Below are 25,054 nucleotides of genomic sequence, written 5' to 3' on the forward strand. Positions count from 1 at the left end.
GACCATGGGAAACATGGCTGCATCCTCAAGTGTTTGAAGGCCGTTTTTGTTTTGTTTTGTTTCGTTTTGTTTTTAACGAGACTAATACTTAGGGCCCACAGGTAGTGAACAGTCCTAATGTCAGTAGCCAAGGGAAATGAGGAAATAGGGCAAGCTAATGTTCCTCTTGCCCCCTTGATGTCTTCCCTTCAGTTCATTTGACTGAAAACCCAATGGCTTGAATGTCCCAAGAATTTTAGGCATCTGTTGGATGCTTATTTTAGATTATATACTAGTACCTGACATCCTTAATTTTCTTTGATAACCCCACTAGCAGAAATTACTTTGACTTCTTTCATTTTCTTCTTCAAAATGCACAACGCTCTTCCTTTTTTTTTTTTTTTTTTTACAAAAGAGTTAAATAATAAAAATATGGCAACTTCTCTATTTGTGACAGAACTTATTGATTTCCTCTTTCTTTCTTCCTTCCTTTCTTTCTTCCTTTCTTTCTTTCTTTCTTTCTTTCTTTCTTTCTTTCTTTCTTTCTTTCTTTCTTTTTTAAGATTTTATTTATTTATTTGACAGAGAGAGAGATTACAAGTAGGCAGGGGGAAACAGGACCCTGAGATCATGACCTGAGCTGAAGATGCTTAACCAACTGAGCCACCCAGGCACCCCTCCTCATTCTTTCTTTTGACAAGTTTTATTGAGTATGTTGCTCTATGCCACGCACTGGGATTAGAGCAAGATGAACTTAGTACCCTCATGGCAGCAAAAAGTGTAGACAATAAACACCATGAACAAATAAAATAACTGAACAAAATCATTAGTTGTATAAGTGATATGAGGAAAATGGGCTGAGAGTAAAAAGAGAAGAGATATCATTTTTTTGGTAAAGTTTTTTGATAAAGACCTCCCTGAGGAGTAGATATTTAAGTTACCTGAAGAACAAAAAGGCACAAGCCGTGAAAGAACAAAATGTATTTGTATATAATGAAATATACATTTTTTTCCAGACCTCAATCTGGTATATTTTCCCTCCCCCTTACAGGTTTATTAGCTCTATATTAGGCATTCCAATTTTTTTAGTGCAATTCCAAAACATTTATTGAACATATTCCACATGTCTTGAACTGTGCCAAATGACTTCTTATTTTTTTAATTTATGCATATTTTAATCCTATATGGTAGGAATTGGCATAAATGAGTCAATGGCCACTATGAAGGTTAAGCAACTAACCTACAGTGAAATGTCTAATAAAGATTAGAGCTCAGATTTGGACTCTGGGCTATTTGATTTCTACTTCTGTTATCTCTTCACTGAGACCCCCTTTGTGGATCTTCCTGGAAATCTCTGGGGTTGGGTTGCTTAGACGTGACTGAGACCCTCTCCACTGAGGGATCCAGTTGGCTGTCTCAATGACTGGCCCTTAATATGGATTCTGGGAAACTCTGTTCCCATCACTGAGAGGGACTGCAACTGTGCCTTGTAAGGAAGCCCTGAAAGAATGGGCTAGGAGGAATTTGAGAGCAAAAGACCAGGAACCAAGATTAAAAGCAAGAATAGGCAGCGGGTGCATGGCCAGGATTTCAGGGGCCATACAGAAGTAGCTACAATTTGTGGCAGTTTCTTTAGCTCCCCTGACTGCTTCAGAATGAGTCTACTTGCAGAGTATCTCTGAGAGAGGACTTCACTGGGCTTGTATGGCTGCCTTGGTTGAACTGAGTAGTCTGCTGAGTTTGAGAATAAAGCTAAGGTGGTAAGACTGAGCCCTCAGCTGGAGAGGCTGGAGGAGAGAAAGCATGGCAGAAAGTAGAGCCGGCAGCCACTGACCTAGTTTTTTCCTCTTCCCCTCTGGTACATCGACTAGATCAGGGGGAGAAGTATGTGGGTCACTCCTCACACTTTGGCATATCCATGTGTTCAGCAGAGAGTAAAATTCTGTCATACTAAATCCATCAGACATCTGGTGCTCATGAAAGTAAATATGTTTTCCAGAATCAAAGACTAAGGTGTAGTCAACTGTGCTGGGTTGAATAGTGTTGTCTTCACCCCCCACCCATTTCGGTCATGACAGGTGCTGGAATCTCTGAGTGAGTGACCTTATTTGGAAATAGGGTCTCTGCAGATATAGTTAGTTAAGATAAGGTCCTCCTAGATTAGCATGGGCTCAAATCCATTGTCTGGCGCCCTTAGATGAAAACAGACACATAGAGACAGACACACAGGTAGAAGCACACGTGAAGATGGAGGCAGAGATTGAAGTAACAGAGCTACAAGTCAGGGGATAGCAAGGAAGGCCAGCAACCACCAGAAGCTAGAAGAGAAGCACAGAAGACTCTTCTTCCCAGCCCTCAGAAGGAATCAGCTTTGCTGATACCTTGATTCCAGATATCCAGATGCCAAATCTATGAAAGAAGTTTCTTTGTTTTTAAGCAATCGAATGTGTGGCAATTTGTCCTAGCAGCCACAGGAAACTAATACACCTACCTACTTACCAGTGGGGACCTCAGGGATGACATTCCTCTGGCCAGGAAGCATTAACAAATGTCAAGTGCTTACCACTGCTGTCTGCCCCGACCTGTTCTTCACTTTACATGCTACTGTGATGGGCTGCTTCCTTCTCTTTCTCCTCTACTCCAAATTCCTTGTGGGCAGAGACCCAGGTTTAATCCATCACTCTAGCCCCAGCTCCTGGAACAAACTCGACACTCAATAATATTGAACTAACCAACAAATAATATAAAGCAGTCTTTCCAAAGACTCGAACTCCAAGCCACCCACCATTTTATGTACTCATTCTACTGATGGTATTAAAAGCCTGTTCGGTGCCAGAATTGTGTGAGGGACACAATGATAAACAAATAGAAAGTCCATGTTTCTGTTTTTCCAGGGCTCATTATCTAGGAAGGGGGCAGGTTGAACCTGTAAACAAACACACTGATGTATTAATAGTGCAGCTAGTTTGGGAGGGTGGTAAGTGCTCAGGAGAAGATCAAACATGGTAAGAGTCAACTGAGTTTCTTGAGATGGTGCTAGGAAAGCTCTCTCTCTAGGAGGCAACATTTGAGTTGAGACCTAAATAATGAGTATTCAGTTCTTCAGAGGCATGGAGGACAAGACTTAGAGGCAGAGGAAATGGCAAAATGCTGATACGTGGAAATAGAAATTACCACATGGTATTTGGAGAGCAGATAGAAAGCTGGTGAGCAAGGTGTGGGGGTTGAGGGACAGGGGATCATGTCAGGAGACACATTTGTCTCCTTCTTCTTCCTCTGAACCCCAAAGAGTTTCAGTGATAGGAGAGTGACTTACATGTTACTGCAGTGAAGGAAAGTTGCTTAAAATGAAAATTATATTTGATTTTTAAAAGTCAAAATTACATTTGAGGTTTATGGCTGACAAAGGGGAGTCCCAAGGATGACCCAATCCTGCAGAAGGAATGGGTCTAGGGTTTGACCAAGGCCAAAGAGAGGAGAAGCCAGATCTGACATTTTCTCCTCATGAGATCACAGGTCCGAATGGCCAGCCATGGAAGCCATCCTCACTTGCTGTGGTATTTATGCCTGAACTTGGCTTTGTTTAAAGCTCCATTTCCTTCGTGTTCTGGCAAAAGGCAAGGCATAACTGACTTTTGGGGGGATTATGCCTCTCATGTTAACTGATATTAGCTGTTTGTCTCTGGTACAAGCTTTTCAGCTCTTCTATGTGCCGTGGTTTGGTGGCGGGGATATGAGAAGTGGCCTCTTGCTACACAGTTGTTTTGTTTGTCCTTGGCTTTTGCATTTTCATTAAATCATAGATGTCTCTAATTGCTTCCAAGGAGCCAACATTCTCCTTGATTGGAATTCTATGGAAAATAGAGTTTGCTTTATTAAATAGCGTTTCTTAAGGGATTTGAGTGGTCTTTGGTTTCCTCCCCCTCCCCCCTTTTTTTGAGTTTTTAATTTGTTGCAATGTATAATTGCTTGCTTCTGTGCTGGAATTGCTCTCCAAGCTTCTACAATTGTGCATTATAATTCCCTTTATTACTGCAGAATCATTTTTAGCCTTCAGTTAAGATGACTGGACAAGAATCAGATTAAATAGAATTCTCATCTACTTTGCATGGGGCACTACTCCTGAAGCCACTGGTTCCTCTTGCTTGCTAATGTTTTTGTGGTTTGGGGAAGAATAAAATTAAAAATAATCAATATCTGATCTCATTTAAGCCTCATGGCATCCTGGGGCACATAGGTGTGAGTAATCCACATTTTACCTACTTGGAGAGGTGAAATGACTTGTCCAAGGCCATCCATGCAAAGTGTACCAGAGATATAGTGCCAACCAAACCCCTAGAAATCCAGAGCCATCTCTCTGTTTCTATCTGTAATACATTTTCCTGAAATAAAAGGGAGCATGGGGGGAAAAAGCTGCTTCTGAGATGTTGGAACAAAATAAATTACATTTAATAAAGTGCTTTAGTGAGTTCCTTGTTGCAGAGTATTGATAATTCATGCTTCTTCCCTACCTGGAGTAAAAGGAATTCTATTGTGACTTAATCCAGAGAATGGTAACATCTAGAGCTTAGGTGTCTACCACCATATTAAGTCAGGGCTCTGCAGAAATACAAAACCAATTGGATATACACGTACATATAAGGAGATTTATTACAAGGAATTGGTTCATGTAGTTATGGAGGCTGACAAGTCCGAAGAGCTCCAGGTTAAGGTGACAAGCTGGACTACTCAGGACAGCTGATTATGTAGCTGTAGTCTGAGTCCAAAGGCCTGAGAAGCTGGACAGCCAAAGGTGTTAAGTTCCAGCCTGAGAGCAGAAGATGATCAATGTCCCAGTACAATGAGCCAGGCAGGTGGAGTCTTCTCTTAGGTTTTTTGTTCTGTACATGTCTTCAACTGATTAGGTGGGCCCCACCCACACGAAGGAGGGCAATCTGCTTCACCTGATCTGCCAATTCAAATTTCATCCAGAAACACCTTCACAGACATATTTGGAATGATGTTGAACCAAATATCTGGCTACCTTGTGGCCCAGCCAAACCAATACCTAAAATTAACCATCACAACCACCTAGATTTGAATTTTGCCTTTGTTATTCACTAGTTAAGTGGCCTCGGTTGGATTATTTAACTTCTCTGAATCTTATTTTCTTCATCTGTAAATTGGATATGGGCATATCTACCTCCTAGGAATGTTGCAAGAATTTAATGAGACAGTTCTGTAAAGGGCTCAACACACTGCCTGGCCTGAAGAAAATATTCAACAATTGTTAGTTATTTAGTTTGTTCCTCTCACCACATTATCGTGATAACTCTAAGTCTAGGAACGTATAAGTGATGTTTTTGTATAAAAATGCGTGTTGCACATTTTGAATCTAAAATGTATTTTAAAGTTTTGGCAGACGGCACTTCCTTTTAAACTACAGAGATTTCGCCACTGGAAGGTCCAAGATTCCCATGTGATTTATGACTTTGATGTTTGCCTGAGCCCTGGTTATCTGTACTGTAGGTTTTACTAGCATGGTGTAAGGATGAACCAAGATGTGGTATGTGACATAATTGAGTGTGCCTCGGCCCCTCCACGAATGTTGATGGGGTAGAGGGGGGCACTGCTGAGTGCCAGGCTCTGAGCCGGAAGCAGGCATTCCCAGTTAGGCAGGAGGGAAGTGCTGCTATATTAAAGGTGGTGAGGGGAAGGGATTGGGGGAGGGGAGGGAAGTTCCGGCATATGTTGTCCAGTAGAAATTCTCTGGGCCATACACTGGGAAGAAAGGCTGTACCTGTAGGGGAATCAGGTCAGTATTCCCTGGCTGATAAGGACATAGTACAATGTCTTTTGTGGGTGTTCAGTGGGTGGGGTTTGGTTTCCTGACCCTCAGAGATGACAGCTGATTGTTTTAGAAGACATTCCCAAGATAGGACAGAGAATTTGCATACACATTGAAGGTCTTAACATATTGAAGCAAGAAGGAGGCCTCTTTGACATTAGTTCTCAAGCAGAAGCCTTTGTTTCCAATATTGATAAATAAACATAAAGACCAGGTGTGCAGAGAAGCTGGCAGACAGGTGGTGCAGTAGAAGGAGGAAACTGGGGCCCTGGGAGCAGAGGCATGTGCTGGCCTGGGGCAGGGATGAGGGGCAGGAGGTAGGGCAAGGAGAAGGAGGGTAGATATGAAAGCTAACCTAGCAATAAATACCACTGGGGCATGGGTAAGCTTCCAAAAGAAAGGGAAGGAAAGAATAGCTAACATTTGTTTAAGTATGATATTCATCAAGACTAAGAGTTTCCGGCGTGTGCTCTGTGTTTCCGTCACAAGGCCCGAGTGCTTTGCACATAGTTGACCCTCACCAGAAACCCATGAAGGAGATTCTATTGTTTTCCCCATTCCCAGGCTTACAAGGGAGAACACTGAGGCCCTGTGTGGCAAAGGAATTCACCCAAGGTCATACAGCTAGTCAGGAATGGAGGTTACTAGGCCGTGTCCTAGGAGGTCCCTGGATCCGAGAACACAGAATTGATCATGACACTTTCCTGCTTCAAACTGTAGGTGAGGTCTCATTGCTTGTAGTGAGTTACCCCATGCCCTCGCCATGCTCATGTTGGGCCTCTGTCTCCGGGATCCCAATATTTGGCTCAGATGCCCTCTTTTCAATGCCTTAAATACATCACGGTTTTCCCATCTCTGGGCTGGGGGCTGTTGTTCTTTCCTCACCTACACTGGCCAAGCCCCATCTTGAGGGCAAAGATACTTGAGAAGATTTTTGTCTGATGTAAGTTGTCCATAGGTGGGGACTAAGGCCAGCTTTGTTACCTCTCTGCCTCCAATGCCTGCCCAGGATCCTTACGGATTTCTTTGTGGCTCTCTCTTCAGGTGTTATGTTTTGTTTTTTAAGATTTTATTTATCTACTTATTTGATCACGAGCAGGGGGGATGGGCAGAAGAAGAAACAGCAGACTGCCCCGCTGAGCAGGAAGCCTGATGCGGGACTGGATCCCAGGATCCCGAGATTATGATTTGAGCCGAAGGCAGATGCTTAACTGACTGAGTCACTCAGGAGCCCTTTTCAGGTTTTTACTCTAAACCAGTGATGTTCAACCTGAAGGCCATCGGCAGTGTCTGGAGCCATTTTTTGGTTGTTAGAACTGAGGGAGGTACTCTTGGCATCCGGTAGGTAGAGGCCACACATGCTGCCACACTACACATCCTGTATTGCACAGAAGAGCCCCCACAACAAAGAACCATCAGCCCCCAATGTCAGTAATGATGAAGTTGAGAAATCTTGCTCCAAAATAACATTCCCCTCAAGGCGATCCTTGGTCATGCTATCTAAAATGTATTCTTTATTTTATTTATTTTTAAAAATTTTATTTATTTATTTGACAGAGAGAGATCACAAGTAGGCAGAGAGGCAGGCAGAGAGAGAGAAGAGGAAGCAGGCTCCCTGCCAAGCAGAGAGCCCGATGTGGGACTCGATCCCAGGACCCTGAGGTCATGACCTGAGCCGAAGGCAGAGGCTTAATCCACTGAGCCACCCAGGCACCCCAAAATTTTATTCTTTATTTTATTTTTATTTTATACTTTATTCATATTATATATATATATATAAAGAGAGAGAGAGAGAGAGAGAATGAGTAGGAGAATGGCTGAGGGAGAAGGAAAAGCAGACTCCCCACTGAGCAGGGAGCCCAACATGGGGCTCGATCCCAGGACCCTGGGATTATGACCTGAGCTGAAAACAGATGCTTAACCATCTGAGCCACCCAGACGCACCCCACCCTCCATATTTCATTCTTGTTCTCATTTTCTACTCTATTGGTTTTCTCCTGTGAGCCTGCCTCTCTCTAATTAATGATATATTTCATTTACTTATCATTTTGTTGTTTGTCATCCACTAGTATTTAAGCTTTATGAGAACAGAAATTTGTGTCCCTTTTGGTCACTGCTTTATCATTAATGCTTAGAACATCGTCTAGCACACAGTAGGTGCTCCGTGTGTATTTGTTGCAGGTGTGAATGAATTCAGCATCCTAGGTAACCATCGTCAATTCATTAGAAAGGCTACTTGGGTTGAAATCCATTTGTCATCCATATGGAGACTATTTTTGAATCCTGGAAGTTGCTGGCATGAGAAATCTTCCCTTTTGCCTCCTTTGGTAGTGATGCTGCCTCCATTTTAGTCCAGATCAAGATCTGCCAAAAATGTGTTTCCTAAAGGCAAGAGTGGGGACGGTGGGCAGGTGCTTTCAGTGAACAATACATCCCTGAAGAAAGCAGTGTTCTGGAAGGATGCCTTTGAAAGTACCCTTAGAATCATCCTTTTATTTGACAAATAGAGAAACTGAGGTGTAAGCACATAGTCTAGGCATATTTTGCCAGATTATTTGATTTGTATTTGCTTGAAGTCATCCAGCAAAGTGTCAGGATTAGAATTAGAACCCAGTTTCTTGCCTCCCATGGAGATGGGAGGGGGAAAGTGAAAATGCTGCAGGACAAAATTTGGGAGCTGGCAGAGAGACCAGTTTCCTAAAGCTCTTTGCCTTGCAAGTTGTGATCTCTAGTTGACAAGGAAGCAAATCGGATAGCTAAATGCAGAGCTTTCTGAGATACTGAGATGCAAATTAGCCCCAACCACATGCAACTGTGGATTTGAGGTTGGCGTGCAAAATAGAGACTTTGCTTCCATCAGGCTGCATGAAAACTCACTTTCATAGATGGGTACTCTCACTCTTCTCAGGCAGGCATTATGTAAGGCACAAGGGACACAGTGAAAAATAAAACAGTGATCCCACCCTCATGGAGTTTTCCGTCTTGTGAGGGAGATACACTGAGGGGGGTGTCTTATTTGTAATCCACTGAACCAAGTAGCTAATTGGATTATTCATTTTCTGAGAACAGGGAACTTTATCTTGGGTATCTTTTATGCCAGCTAACACTGATGGCCAGAACTATATGGACAAAAACTAACCAGTGCTAATTGGTTGCCAGTCACCGTGCTAAGCTCTTTCTTGAGTGTATCAGTTCATTTAAACCTTGCAGCAGCTCTACAATTAGTTACCATTATTGTTCCCATCTTCACAGAGAAAGCAACAGAGACTGAGTACCTTACTCAGACTCACAGAGCAAAAAAGGGCCGGCCTTGGTGTCCAGACCCAGGCTGTCTGGTTGCAAAGTATGCAGGTCGGACCATAGCTGCGTTACTGATAAATCTTATTTAATATTCACGGCAGCCTTGGCCTTGGGACTTTTCCCACCACTTAACGATAGTGCTCTCTAGTGGATGTTTACTCTGTTCCAGTCACTGGTCCATGCATTATCTAGTTTAATCCTCACAATGAGAGGTGAGATAGCTCTACACGGGGTGAAACAGACATGGAGAGCTTAAGTAATTTGCCTGAGATTACGCAGCTACTAAGTGGTGCAGTCAGCATTCTGGATACTACATATACTGTATGGAGTCATACATACATATAAATTTATTTGTGTATACATTATATATTCTGATATCCAGAATCATGTGATACAGGGTATCATATAATACATACAGTATATGGGATCATACAATATACAGCATTTCGTTTCTGCCTTCTTTCGCTTTGCATAATGTTTTCCAGGTATCTGTTACAGCATTTATCAACATTTCACTCCTTTCTTTGCAAATAGCACTCCATCACATGAAGATACCACATTTGGCTTATTTATTTGTTCATCAGTTTATGGACATTTGCATTGTTTCCATTTCTTGCCTGTTGTGGATAATGAAGCCATGAACATTCATGCATAAGTCTTATATATGACCTCTAATTATTGATATTTTCCCACAATCCTTTCTGTCTCTCTCCCATCAGTTAAAAGGGACAGATTCTAGAATCAGATGACATGGGTTTGAACACTTGTCTCCAGCACTTTTCAGATGTGTGATTGGGAAGATGAAGCTGCCTTCTGAGCTTTGGTTTTTCCACCTGTAAAATGAGGATAATAACAGTAGCTTGCTTGGAAATGTTCAAACGCTTGAAGTAGATAATGCACAGTGCTCAGTTCATAATTAAACACACAATAAATGTGTGCCAGGTAAACAATGGAAATACAAACAGCCACCCAAAGGAGATAATGTATCCGCCCACGGAGTCTGTAAGACGTGAAAAAATAACTAGGCATCATGTAAAATAAAATAAAAATATAGTACTAGAGGAGTAGTCAGCATGAAGTTTGTATGAGTTGAAAAATTAAAAAAAAATAATGTATCTCAGTCTATAAAATGGAGACTTTTTAGTAGGTGGAAGGCATGTGGGGCTTCCAGCTGGAGGCAAGACTTGGGTGAGAGTCCTATTGAATGAACACAGGTGACTGGGACAGAGTAGGGGAATGTGGGTAAGGATATTTCAGGTACAGGGACAAAGCGGGTAAAGGGTAAAGTTTGTCAGGTTTCAGTATCCTTGAGTAGGGTGGGTATTGAGTGGGTAAGCAGGCTGGAATCTGCCTCCTGTGCCCTGGGGCTTGTGGACCCAGGTCTTGTGGACCCAAGATAAGTGAGCAGTGACCACCATCCACGAGTTCCCATGTCCCCACCTCTCCAGCACCATGTGGAGAGGAACCTACCATGTGTGTTCACTTTTTTGATATTTCCACAATGACATGCGTGTGCAGTGGCTATTTTAACTTACCTTTTCTTGATAACAAGTGAAATAGAAAATCCTTTCATAGCTTTATTGACCATTTTCTGGGGATGATAATTTCTCATCCTTTGTACTTTTATATTTGATTGATTTCTGATTTTTCAAAAAAGTTTTTATTTTAATGCCAGTTAGTTGACATATGGTGTAGTATTAGTTTCAGGTGTGTGATGCAGTGATCCAACATGATTTCTGATTTTTACAGTTCATTATACATTCTAGTTACTAACTCTCGCCCAGCCTGTCACCTAGACTATAGCATTGTTTACAGTGTCTTTTGTCATATGGTATGTTTATATCTTGATATATTCAAATGGATGGCTTGTTTCTCATATTATTTGTCCTTGTGGTGTGCTGTTGACAAAAGTTTCCCTTGTGCTGAGATCATACACAATATTCTCCTACCTTCTAATGACTTCAAAATTTTTTCTTCATGGACACGTTTAATCCATCTGGAACTTACATTTGGTTATGTGATGTAGAACCAAACTTATTTATTTTTTCCATGTGAAAAGCCAGTTGTTTCGAACCTGCTTATCAAATAGTCCATCCTCCCCCGAATCTCTAGAACGGCCATTTCGACTCTCCACTCCGCTTCCGCCATGCTGTCCTGCTCTGTGTTCCATTTGCTTTCTTCCTTTTACATCAGAACATAAGAATGCCTCTGTGTCATTATAAACCATGGACACGCATTATTTTTAAAGATTCCTCCTTTTCCTTCCCATGGACTTCTCATGGTTTCTTGAATCGTTCCTCTCTTGCAGGGCAGCACATTGTTTTAGTTTTTATGCTGTTATGAATGCTCCTATGGTGAATATTTTTGTGTATAAAGCATTTACATATTTTTGGATTATGTCCTTTGGATGGATTCCCAGAAATAGAATTACTGAGTCAAAGGGCATAAATATTTTTAATGCTTTTAATTCATGGCATATATTTATTTAAAAAATTAAAGTGCATAAAGATTCTGGTAAGTTCCTGGTACTCTATTATGTAGTTGCAGTCAACTGGGCTATGACAAGTCTGACTCTGGGAATGGCAGCCCTGTGGAAGCAATTAAGGTGGTCTCCTCAATAGATTTATCTTTTCTCTTTTCTTGTTTGTTTAGCACATTTTTGGTGTATTCATTTATTCTGTTGTTTATGAAGCACCCAATATGTGCCTAGTTCCGTGGGAAAGTGGGCAGCAGGATCCTATGCACCCAACGACTTGCATTTTCCAGGAGTAGGAAGACAATAAACAGATTTCATTTTATTATTATTATTTTTTAAGATTTTATTTATTATTTGACAGGACACTGCGGGAGAGGGAATATAAGCAGGGGGAGTGGGAGAAGGAGAAGCAGGCTTTCCACTGAGCAAGGATCCCGATGTGGGGCTCGATCCTAGGAGGCTGGGATCATGACCTGAGCCAAAGGCAGACGCTTAATGACTAATCCACCCAGGCACCCCAACAAATTTAAAAAATCTAGTGATAAGTGCTTCCTCGAGGAAAAACATTGACTGATGTGAGAGTGAGTTGGACCCTGTAGATTGCAGGGTCAAAAATGACGAGGAATAAGGGTGCCTGGGTGGCTCAGTTAGTTAAGTGGCTGTCTTAGGCTTGGGTCATGATCCCAGGGTCCTTGGACCGAGCCCCCATTGGACTCCCTACTCAGTGGGGAGCTTGCTTGTCCCTCTACCTCTGCCTGCTGCTCTGCCTACTTGTACTCTCTCTCTCCATCTCTCTGTCAAATAAATAAATAAAATCTTCAAAAAATGACCAGGAAGCTGAGATCTGAATGACAAGGAAGAAAAAGCTAGGCCAAGTAGAGCAAAGTCATCCACTTGGTTAAGGAATAGTTAATGCAAAGGGCCCTATGGCAGATCGGGAGTGTGGCCCCAGTGTAGAAGCAAGGTCCCTGTGGTAAGGGCCTGGATCCACAATTCAGAAGTGAACTGAAGCCAGAAAGGAAGACCACGTCCATACTTAAGTGTGCTCCCTGGTGAAAGCAACAATGAGGAGCCATGGGAGGGCTCTAACCAGGAGTGATGCAACCAGTGGCATTGTTTCAAGGTCACACAGGCCTCTCTTGGAGCATAGGCTTCAGGGAGTCAGAGTCCTGGTGGAGAGAAGGACAAAGAAGCAATTACTCTTGTCCAGGCTGGAGTTACTGGAGGCCCAGATGAGCGGTGGTGGCAGAGAGAGAGGAGCGTGCATGGGTTCCATTGAATTTTGAAAGTAGATTCATGGAAGTTGCTGACAGAATAGAAGTTCATGGGAGTTGCTGACAGAATAGAAGTGTGGGCTTAGGAAAAGAGAGGAATCAAGAATGTGTCCTAAAAGGTGGGTCTAGGAGACTGAGAAATTGGCATTACATCGTTGAGAGAGAGAAGACTGGAGAGAAGAAACCTGGTGGGGGCTGGAAATGGGGCTGGGCCTGGCTTCCACCATGTTGCATCTGCAATGCCTCTTTGGTTCCCCAGTGGGGCAATTGGTTAGGCAGCTGGCGCCACAGTTCTGGAGTCCTAGGGAGATTCTGAGAGCCGTGGTACAGGCGTGGGAGTCACTGGTAAATTACAGAGAATCTAAATCCTCTGGTAAACAGGTGTGAAAATGGAGAAAAGAATGGGGACCTTCAGCCATGGTCAAGATAAACCTAGCTTCTGAATATGCTCATTTTCTTCTATTTATCTTTGTGAACAAAAATCTTTTCTTTTTTCCCAAGTAGGAAGAAGGAAAAACTTGAATTTTCTTTTCCAGTGGCTGCCTGATGCCTCAGTCTTGGCCCAGTCTCTTCCAGTGTTTAGTGGTGACTCCATGAATTACTCCTTCATTTGATTCTTATACAGTTGGGCAGGTCACAGAAACAAGCTTTTGCATCTCGCAAGTGTTTCTAGAAATGTTTTCCTGCCTGCTGTGTTTATGTTGGAACAGAAAATTTGTACGTGATTTTATGATGAGCTTTTCTTAAGACATAGAAGTTGCTGCCTCATCACATTATGCTGTGTCTCAGGACCCCTGGAACCTGGGTGCTGTAATGTAATAGGAGCTATAGGGCTCACCACCACAGAGGGGCCACCAATGAGACCCCTGCTTTTTTTTTTTTTTAAGACTCTATTTATTTATTTGAGAGAGCACGAGCAGGGGTGGTGGGGGAGAGAGACAAAGAAAGCAGCAGACTTCCTGCTGAGCAGGGAGCCTGAAGCAAGGTGGAGGTCAATCCCAGGACCCTGGGATCATGACCTGAGCTGAAGGCAGATGCTTAACCTACTGAGCCAACCAGGTGCTCTGAGACCCCTGCTTCTAGAGTGAGGCCTTGCTGTGTCATTTTCAAAGTGATTTGCATGAGGTCCCCATATATTATTTTTCATATGTTAGAGTGCATGGCTCCATATTGGAGTAGAAAACAGAAAATTTAATTATGAAGAAAACGTTAGTTCTCTTTCTCTCCAGAATAATGCAGATAAGAATAGGCAGTGAAGTTCTGTGGTTAGGATGAAATGTCCAGGAATCAAAATGATTAAGAATCAAATTCCAGTGTTGCCTCTTACTTGGTCTGTGACCACCTGAGGCATCAGTTTCCTCATTTAAATTGTACCAATTTGATCAGGATGCTGTGAAGACTAGAAAATAATTCATTGCGAAACTCTTAGCATTTTCATTGATTCACATATTAAGTATTTAATACCCCTGTGTGCCAGACACGTGAATGGAGAAGACAGTGGAAGTATTCAACCATCAAGAGAAAACAACTATTGCTTTTCTTCAGAGTTTTGAAAATATGCTTGGTTTTCATAAAAGACATATTTATTTTGTTAAGTTATATAATTTAAATACTCAAAAAATCAAGTACTATTTGTTGCATATTGGCCAGGAATTTTGTGCTCTGTCTGCAAAATGTACAAAATATGGTTATAGATCCTACCCTCATAAAGCTTACAGGAATTAAAAGAAAATGAGTCTTTCATCATAGTTATGATAAGTCCAGCAGCAAAAAGCTCAGCTTTGGGTGTGTAAAACATGTGTACATTTTAGTCATTATTTTTAGATTATCATAAATAACATTTCTCTTTGGATGTTCACAATTAATTAATGATTTGGTGGGTCAAGGATGAAGATTGAAATGCGTGAATTTCCCTAGGTGTTTGGGGGGGAAAGACACTGATGTACCTTTTGCTCAAGAGCCCTATCTGCCAGATGCCAAGTCTTGTCTTTCTGTTTTAATACACTTCTTTCTCAAGACAGCACCCACATGTCCTAAAGAGTGAAATATTGTGTGCACTTTCTGAAGGGAAGCCTTGAATTGTGAGTTGAACCCTGAGTCGGTCTATTGGGACACATAATTTACTATTTGATAACATGGTGTTTTAAAATTTCTGTTAAAATTATAGCTAATGTTTCTTGTTAAATAAGATGCAATTTAGCCGAGAATGAACAAAATCATAGATGACAAGGAGAAAGAAAAATGTAATCCCGGGGACATGAGAATAATAATAATAATAATAAAAAATCCCATGATAAAAAGAGAGGATTTCAAATGCTCTCCTTGTGTCCAACACATGCTCCCACAATTACTGTATCATTTTTATTCCTCTGTCTTCATGTAGAATTGCACAGATGTGGACAGCCTTGCTTTGGGCTCTCTGTTCAAGAGAGAGCCCCAAACAGTGCATTTAGCACTATTGGATGTTGAAACAAGTAAGAAGATAGTAAAGATCTTGAAGAACATTGTTTTGGATGAAGGGACATCATAATATAGTAGAGTGGTTATAAGAGCCCCAGCTCAAGAGCCAGGGTCCCTGTGTTTGTACTCCCTGCAACCTGGTAGCTCTGTGATCTGAGCGAATACTGAATTTCTCTGTGCCTCAGTCTTCACATCTATAACATGGGGTTTTTGGAAGGATTTATCCCATAGGTTGTCTGTGAAATTTCAAGGGTTTATGTTACTCAACCTGTTCAGAATGGTGACTGGTACATAGTCAGTGCTCTGTAACTGTTGACTGCAATGATTAAATGTGGCTAATTCAGAATAAAAGTCGTTTGATACATGGTTCGAAGAAAAAGTGGCTAGGGATTCAAGAAGTGAAAGGACTATTGCAGCTAGAGAATGTAAGTGACCTGCTCTCCCTTAATGGGAGGGGGCCTCCATGAAAAGAAAGGCACGAGGTTGGGGTTCTTTATTATCTCCTGTCTCAATACAGGAGCGTGACGGGCAAAGAAATTTCGGGAAAGCAAGGGATGACCCAAGTGTGCTTCTGCCTCTGTCCTTGAGTGCGCTCATTCTTTCTTCAGTGTCTTCTGAGAGAGGTGAGCTGACAAGTACAAAATGGGAGTGACCGAACTGGTAAGATACAAATTAATAGAGTGCTGTCCGTGTGTGTGTACTAGGAGGAAGGGTCATAAGATGTTATTTTCTAGAACCACGAGATACTAGAAAAGTCAGTGCTCTTCTCATCTTCCTGTTTCCAGACCCCTTCATACACCCTCTCCACTTTGACCTGTTTAAGTTTATTTTAATAAAAAAAAAACCACATTTTTCAAGAAATAGATGCTTTATGTATGGTTTCATTCTTTAGAGGGGGTGTATGTGTGCCACGTGACAAGTGGTTGCCATGGTAATTTCTCATTATTGTTGAATTGAAAAATAATTACTCTGGCAAAAATCCCACATAACCTGTCAGTGCTTAAGTTACAGATGCCGGGGGGCAGCCCTAGCCCTGGGATCCTGTTTTTGGTGGAAAGGGACGGAGATGGGAACAGGAGAGAATCTGGGATGGAAGGAAAATGCTTTTGTGGATTTTTAAATGTAATTAAGCCTCTCTTCTGCTATTTGACCCGAGTGCCTCTCTCATCCTGATATATGATTTCGCTGCCAGTGGTATTTGGACTCACCTGTGAGATGGGACAAAAGGACCAAGGATTTTAATCACAGAAATGCATACAGGAGATTGTTTGGAGTGAAGAAGCTTCTGTGGCATTTTTGCCTAATTAAAATATACGAGAATTATCGACACCACTCCCCCTGCCTGTGCTTAGGCTGAGTTAATTTCATCTTTATTTACCTGGAGGCTGCTCTCTGCTATTGTTACTTCCCAGCTTTGGGAAAATAATCCACTTTTTACTTATTAATATTCACTAAACACTAAATATGTACTGCTCAGATACCAAACGACAGCAAGGATTGGGAGGACCTGTCTCCTTGGAAAAGGCATGGTTCGATCAGGAGCCTTGTGATGGGCAGGGTGTACAGAGCGGGATCCCCACCTCCTCCCACGCTGATTCTGTTTCATGAGTTATTTGGAAGGACCATGAAGAGCCTATGCTTTCGTTCTTGTGTCAGCATCAAGAAATAATCCTCCTTTTGTTTAATGAAACCCCTGAGATACACTCTACCTTAAGAGAATAATAGGCAAATTGTTTAATTTCATTTTTTAATTTAATAGTTTATTATTATTCCATTATTGCATCTTCTTTGGACTTTTAGATGCTCATCCTTCTCCTGGCAGGTTGGACTCTGTTTTGTAATTATGTTGATCCTCTTATTAGATCCCACTTGGAAAGACATTCCTTAGAAATGCACCTTGTTTCTTCTTTACCCTATGTCAGTCAGACCAGAAGGCTTCAGTTTGGAAGCACAGAGACCTCTCAATGTGAGAGCCAAAATATAGACAAGTACATACCCTCTTCCTGTGTACAGCCAAGTTAGATATATGCTCCAGAGGACTTCTTACACATGTACACAAAGCGACATTATAAAGATATCACAGCATTGTTGTAATAGCAAAAAAATTAGAAACTGTCTAGAGATCATTAGTAGCAAAATGCTTAAGTAAAATATATTACATTCATTCAGTGCACTATTGTGTAGCTTATATAAGGGAAGAAGCCCTAATATATAAAATACATAGGTCTCCAAAAAGCAATGTTGAATGAAAAAAAAAAAAAAAAAAGAGGCAGGTTTAATGAAAGGAACTTAATGTATGGAAGCATTTTTTTAAAAAGATTTTATTTATTTATTTGAAAGACAGAGATTACAAGTAGTCAGAGAGGAGGAAGCAGACTCCCCACTGAGCAAAGAGCCCGATGTGGGGCTTGATCCCAGGACACTGAGCCCATGACCTGAGCCGAAGGCAGAGGTTTTTTAACCCACCCAGCCACCCAGTCACCCCGTATGAAAGCATTTAAATTAAATATTAAAAACATAAAATAAGACCACATATGAATGGAGTCCTATGTGTGTATAAATATAGAAGATGGGGTAGGAAGAGCCAAATGAATTCCACAAGACAGTTGTTTATGGGAGCCTGGGGGAGGGGAGGAAAAAAACAGAGCAGGATATGGGATCCAGGACATTTATTTTTATTTATAATTTTTAATTCCTTTTAAAAAAGAAAATAAGAATTTTTATAATTGTTAATGCTAGATAACGGGCCCATGGGTCTTCACATTATCTTCTACTCTCTATTTTAAAAAATTAATAAAGTAAAACCTCACTTCCTTAAGTTACAGTCAGTGAAGTATATTCATTTAACCAACATTTTGCTGAAAAGGACAAGAAAATTACCCAAAAGGTGGTGCATGGAATGGCAATATGGATGTGAGATCATTTTGAAAATTCCTGTCTCCATGTGAACTTCTCACGTGCATGGGTGGTGCATCTGCTTATGGAAAGTGAGACAGAGAGAGGGCTTAGCTTGAACACCATCCTGGTTCCCCGGCCTTTGAGTGCAGACTCTCAAGACTCCCACAATACTTGAGGAGGTATATGGGTATGGCCTCTCCATTGGCTCATTCCGTGTTTCTACTCCTTTATTGGGTAATCCATAGGTGGGAGCTCTGTTGAGGGTGGAGCCAAGCCTGATGCCTTGTCCCTCCTTTAAGTATCTCCCAGTTTACTAGAGGATTATAAGGCAGTGATTCAATTATCATTTGATTCACATGCTAATGGGGATAGAGTTTTCAAGGTTTCCTAGCACAGGGGACAGTGGAAGAGGAGAGCAAAAACTGTAACTTGGGGTATACTATGCATTGGAGGCCAAATAGCAACATATGCAAAGAGAGGCAGGCAGCTATGGTTAACCAGGAACCCTTGGTTCAGAGAGATAAGTTGCTCAAGGTCCCTTGGCTACACAAGAAAACTGACGATGCTGGGCCCTTTTCAGTGTGGTAAGAATGGCTTTTCCTGGAGGGAATATTTTACAGCATATATTCCAAATGTCATGCCTATTATAACTGCTAGTAATAGCCTTGCACACCCATCTCACACATCTAGGAATCAGACCTCAGGCCTTTGGTTCTTTTTGGAGGTCATTTACCATAACCTTGATGTTGAAGTCCCAAAATGTTGATCTTGACCTACTTGTCAGTCTCAAGGCCCTCCTTGGCTAATCTCCAAGTTAGTTTGATTTGAGGGGATTGAGCCTCATCTCCCCTCAAACTTCAGACTTGGTGAGCTTCTCTTTGGAGTCCTTGCTGCAAAACAACTTGGAAACTTTACTCATGCAACCTCCTACCGGTTGGCTTGCTAACCTTGACTATGTTGCCTGCTTTGCAAGGAAAACTGGGAATTTTGTGGTTCTTCCATTTCTCCAAAGATGGAGGCACAAGGTTTACAGTCAAGAGGTGGGAGCCTAGCCTGTAGGTACAACTGCCGAATGTTCACCGGTCCCTTTTTCTTTATATTCCGTTGGCCCCTTGCTCTTCTTCCATGTGGCCAAGCAGAGCACCTGTAGCCTTTGCAAGGTTCATATCATTTGAGATGACTAAAGCTGAACGATGGAGGGGCTGAACTGTTACTGTTGCCCACAGCTCATGAGGTGGCTGTGAGCTAAGAACTGGGCTTCTACCACCCAGGACTGTCTGATCTCTGCCACAGGTTTCTTCTTTGGTTCCACAGAAGCCTTTGTAGGTGCATTTCAGCCAGCCTGAACACCTAGCCTCATTATTATGCAAATGTCTCCCATCAAATTGCCTAACTGATCTCAGGAACTCAAGTAGGCAGCAAAATGGAGGCAAGACGTGTATAAAAAGGAAGTGGATTTTCAGAGCAAGCACAAGAAGTTGGGCGAAAGGGAACAAAATCTGAAAATGCCCGAGTCAGAGATCTGCTCCGGCAGAATTTTCTCTAGGCACTCTTGGCCGCTTCTTCTACACTTGTGAACTACCTTCACCTTCAACCTAAGGTGAAAAATCACTTTTTAAATAGAATTATTTGAAGGAAATCATGGACTAGTAGGTTCATCAGTTGTAACAAGGGGATATTGATAATGTGGGAGGCTGTGTGGGTGTGGGGGCAGATAATAGAACAGTGTCCTCGCTCGTAATTTTGCTGTGAACCTAAAACTGTTCTGAAAAATAAAATCAACTTTAAAAGTTGGACTAGAGTTAGACAGACTTGTAAGTGAACTTCCGATTTACTACCACTTTCTAGCTGTCTAATCTTTACTGAGTAGTTTGAAGTTTCTGAAATGCGGATTCTCTATTTGTCACTATTTTAAGCATCAAATGAAACAATAATGAGTAATAATAACTGCCATTTATTTTACAGCTACTGTGTGCTAGGCAGTTACTTTTTAGTCCTCAGAGTGCACTGAAATTATTATTCCTACTTGATACATGAGCAAATAGAAGCAAAGAAGTCAGGTGACTTGACTGAGGTCCTCCAGCTAGTAAGAGGCAGGATTCCCATGTTGAAGTCACTGTGACATGAAGGTTAAAGATATCAATTCTCCATAAGGCTGCTTGCTCTACCCCTTGGTAGCAACTTGGATAGTTGTGAATGTAAGAGGGTACAACTCATGTAAAGCCGTTAGAAAATAGTGAGTTCTGGGTACGACTGTTAACCCAGGGCCCCTGACGCATGTGTTTTTTCCATCATCTGCTTCCTTCACACACAGTCAACATAAGACTGACCCATACTTCACAGCAATTTTTTGTCAAAGCGTTACTCCTTTTATTCCTTTTCCTACATAAACACCTATCCTCTCCTAACTAAAAACTAATTCAAAAGCTTTACATAGGAGTGTCTGGGGATAGTTGATAATTATAATTTTAAAATGCATCAAAAAATTGGTGTGCCATTTTAGAAATATCAGCCAAGAGACAAAGTAGGATTGCAACAGTCCAGATGTCTTGAAAACGTTGTAGAGTGAGTTTCTTAAGTTGGGTCTGTGATGGTACGCTAAAGAATTCCATTCATTCATTCATTCATCAGCTAACCCAAAAATATATATATTTTTTGTAACTATTCTGTGTCTCGCATAATTACATTTTTCACTTTTAGTTTTGAAATGTTCTTCTAAGCAAAGCCAAGTGATTCTTTTGTGCATATAGTCACCCGATGTAACCTTCCCCCTCCACACCTGTTCTGACATTTCCTGAGATGCTGACTCATCTTATGTTCCATTGCAGTTGGTTGAATGGAAGGGCATGTCTCCTTCTTATGCTTTTCTCAACTCCTGCCAACCCTTGAGTGTCCAGGTGCTGTGGACCCTGTGTGGCTGCTCCCTGACACTTTTTTATCCCTCACTTCAGTCCGAGTCCTTCCTTTGCTCCCAGGGCCTTCGGATCAGCCTGGGTTCTCCATGGGATTTTGCCTTTCACTGCTCCATTTCCTAGCAGGAATGCCAGAAACCCAGAGTCAGATGACAGGCAAATACAGGTACAGGGTCTGATTTAGTCACAGGCCTTTGAGAAATCACTAGGGCAAAAGAGATTTGATACACCCCTGTTCTAACTGTTGTGGGCAGGTGTCATTGCCAGGTAAATGCATTACATGTAGTTGGAATGAGAAGAAACATGCTTGGTTTATCAACAGGCTTCTTATAAAGGGCATTTTTGATATGGTTCTTTAGAACATGCAACACCTCCTCCTTTAAAAATGATGCTAAAGATGGTAGGTAGAGGCAGGAAAATGGCATTTTATTCATTTTCACTGTGCCCTGGGCATTCTGCTGGGCACTTTAGACCCACTAATTTATTTACTCCTCACATCAATTCTGCAAGGATAATTGTTATTATGGTTGTTGTCACATGTACTCCGCAAGAAAATTATTACTCTTGTGTTATTATTTTTCTCAAATTGCAAGTAAGGAAATAGGCTCAGGAAGGTAAACTAAGTTGTCCGTGCTCACCACTGGGAAGAGAGCTGGGATGAAGCCTGGGTCTGAGGGCTGCCAGTAGGCCTGAGTTCCGCCACTGACGTCATTCCACATGGGGTACTTTGCCGTGGGAGGCGGGACACTGACCGTCCCTGGCAGCAGGAAGCAAGGAGCTGGACAAAGACCAATCTGAGACAGAATATTCCCTTTTCACTCTCCCTCCCCTTCTTTCTAAGTCCTAACCTCTGCCTCGGCAAAGACTGCCAGAGAAATAAGTCAGGCAGAGGGTGGGGCTCGGAGGTCAGAGGGGCTTGAGTCGAAGTCCCAGCTCCACTATTGATTGGCTGACTGTACTTGGCAAGTTCCCTTTACCACCTGTGCTTTGGTTTCTGAGGTTGTAAAGGAGGGGTAGTACATAACGGGAGCGGCTTCATTCATTCACTGAGCAACTTCTATTGAGTTGTACCATGGGCTCGGCACCATTTAGAGCAAAACGGAGCCCCTGCTCACAAAAAAATTAAATTATACAGGAGAGAATGGACCAAAAAAAAAGAAAAAATCAAACCCCACCCAAAACCAACAACAAACAAACAAAAAAACGGGGAGGCAGTAAGGAGTAAGGAGGAAAATACACATAAAGCACTTAGAATAATGCTTGGCATGTGGTAAGCACTCAATATATGTTAACTATTATTCTTTTTCCATCTGTGTAGCAATTTGAAATAAAATAAACCAGTGTACCCAGGCTCTCAAATGGGGTTTCTTTCCCCAGCTGCTTCTTCCACTTCCAACCAAGCCCACTGATTTTTCTAGAAACTCTGACAGCTTCCATGACACCCAGACTTCATGCTGCGGTCTTGGGTCTGGAGGGAGACTACCTGTTAATAGCTCACCTGGGTGTCTCCTGCTCATAGGCTTGAGCCCTTTGAGGGTAGGGACCCATCGCTCAACCAGCTGTGTGTGCTGAGGGCCTGCATATAATAAGTGCTCAATAAATATTTGTTTTGGGGCGGGGGAGGAGAGATAGTTTGTATGTGGAGCCATGAATCGCCCCTGGGTGCTTTTATATTTACTCTATTTTACCAAGAAAAGTATTGGCTTTTGGTGTGGTGATTGGGAGGAAGCCAGGAAAAAAAAAAAAAAAAAAAAGATGAAAAAATTCATTTGCCTGAGCTGTTGCTTTTCTGAAAACCAGAACAGACAGCATCAATCTTTGGTGGCCCTTTAATTATTCTTTCCAGGACTGAAGGCTCATTCCTGATGCCTGCCAATGACAACAACTTAATGTCCTCATAAGCAGAACAACTTAATGGGAAGAAGAGAGGCTTGCAGTTTCTCCACCCGGGCCACGGCAGTGGGGACCACTGAGTGGGGAGCTGCCCCTCCCTCCTCTGACAGGCAGCTGCAGGACATCTCCTCCTAAAGTTTGGCACTGATCAGCAATTCTCTGGGAAAAGATTGTGCTTAAGAATTTGGGGGTACACGGGGCAAGATGCAAAGCACAAGGGCAGCTGTGATGCCCCCTTTTAGAATATGATGCTTGGCGTAACCCTCCTGATTCACTCTGATAGGAGCCCCGTCCCCCTCAATGATTAATAGTGATTTTAACTGCCTTAAACCGGGCCAGTTTCAAAGCATTTTCTGGACAAACAAGAGACCCTCAATCCATGACAAACAAAGTTCACATGGATAGTTTGCATTCTGCTGAACTGCTCTCTATTTTTAATGATCATGTTAATAACAAGGCAACAAGATTGCCTATAATCTTAAAACAATCCTTGAGAACAATCCATATGCATGTGATGGGTGTTTGTACAACCCTGGACAGTTATGTAACTTCTGTCTGCGGCAATATCTGTATCCCATAGGACGTTTGCATAGGGTGGGGCTACAAGTCACACACACCCCCTCTTTGAACTGATTATCTTTTAAAAATGTACTCTCCTTAACCTGGTTGTGATATGGTGGTTTCTGTTTGTAAAATCAAATTCTGAAAAGAGCGGAGAGAAAGAGCGCCCAAAAAGAAGTTAAATGCATTTTACATGAAATGTAAACTCTTTTTGTTGAGAAATGTCACATTGTGTTTCAAAGTACATTTATTAAATCTCCCCAAATATGTCCTACAGAATTAATTTTTATTCAGTTCGCGTTCATTCATTTGTTGAATTGGAATTCGGTCCCCATTTGAGGCAATTAATTTGAGGAATGACCACACGCTCGCCCACCCGCCTTCTAGAACACCCACACACATATGCTGAGTAACAAGCAAGTGGTGGCTGGGTTTGTCTTTCTTTTTGCTTTCCTTTTCTTCTTTTGAGGTAGTTTCTGTTCTTGCCTGTTAAATAAATGATCTGTCTCTTTGCAGGATAGCGACAACCTCTGGTGGGACGCGTTTGCCACCGAGTTTTTTGAAGACGACGCCACATTAACTCTTTCATTTTGTTTGGAAGATGGACCAAAGCGATACAGTAAGAAAGAAGTTTATTTTTCTCATATTTCTTCTTTTTGCGCCTGTAAGAAAACGACAGGGGTCTTCAGAGAATAGCACAGGGCTGACAGTCTGACAGTAACACCTCCCATCCTGAGGAGGTTCTTGCTTCCCATCAGGGCTTTGTCACCGGGTGGCAGCCTGAGTCAGCTGAGAGAGTTTTCTTTCGAGGCTGAGAATGTTTAGGTACCTGTCTGTTTAGCAAGTGAGGCAAATATGAACTAAGTCACCCAATGATAAGTGGGAGCTGGATGGCAGGGTTTCCATCCACCTCTTCCCTGTGACCCTGCTTTATCCCTGACAGCTGACACTTTACACCCAATGTTCCACTTCTGAACGTTCCTTAAAGAAAAAGAAAGGAAGGAAGGAAGAAAGGAAGAAATTCTCATAGTCACTGCATCAGCCACAGCCTCCTAATTTCTTCTTATCAATTATATCCGGTATTTATCTGACAAGTGCTATCTTTTCTTGGGGGTGGGGGAGAGAGGTCACCCCTGCCTTGAACATACAGTTTTGGATTAGTGTTGACAGAATTATAGTCCCTTGTCTTTCCAGCGAGTGATAACTCTGTAAAGATCCTCAAATTACTGCCTGTGGCACCTTGGGTAGCAGCGGATTTGTCCTGATTAGGTTCAGCCAACTTGTCAGAGATCAGATTTGCTAGTTGTGCTATAAGACCAAGAGGCATAGAAACATCAGCACAAAACCAATTAATGTCCGGTTAGATCAGAAAGAGATGTGTTTTCAGAAATCAGGTGCACGTATGAAAGGATCTGTCAGAGGGTAAAACATCCCAAATGTCACAAACACAGAGATGATGATGGAACCAACCACC

The 25,054-nt window shown here is 42.0% G+C and overlaps 1 protein-coding gene across 9 annotated transcripts in view; it reads left to right on the forward strand.

Moving 5' to 3' along the window:
• The window catches only part of LOC111149312 (LIM domain binding 2), a 381,228-nt gene that overhangs the window by 111,922 nt on the left and 244,252 nt on the right, over window positions 1-25,054 (forward strand). For all 9 annotated transcript variants that reach the window (XM_022506302.1, XM_022506304.1, XM_022506303.1 and 6 more), the window contains exon 2: window positions 24,097-24,199. In XM_022506302.1, coding sequence (XP_022362010.1) covers window positions 24,097-24,199 — 103 coding nt within the window. The remainder of the gene's footprint in view (window positions 1-24,096; window positions 24,200-25,054) is intronic.

The sequence above is a fragment of the Enhydra lutris genome, unplaced genomic scaffold (genome assembly GCF_002288905.1).
Source record: "Enhydra lutris kenyoni isolate GAN:26980312 unplaced genomic scaffold, ASM228890v2 scaffoldscaffold21, whole genome shotgun sequence".
Taxonomy (NCBI): Eukaryota; Metazoa; Chordata; class Mammalia; order Carnivora; family Mustelidae; genus Enhydra; species Enhydra lutris.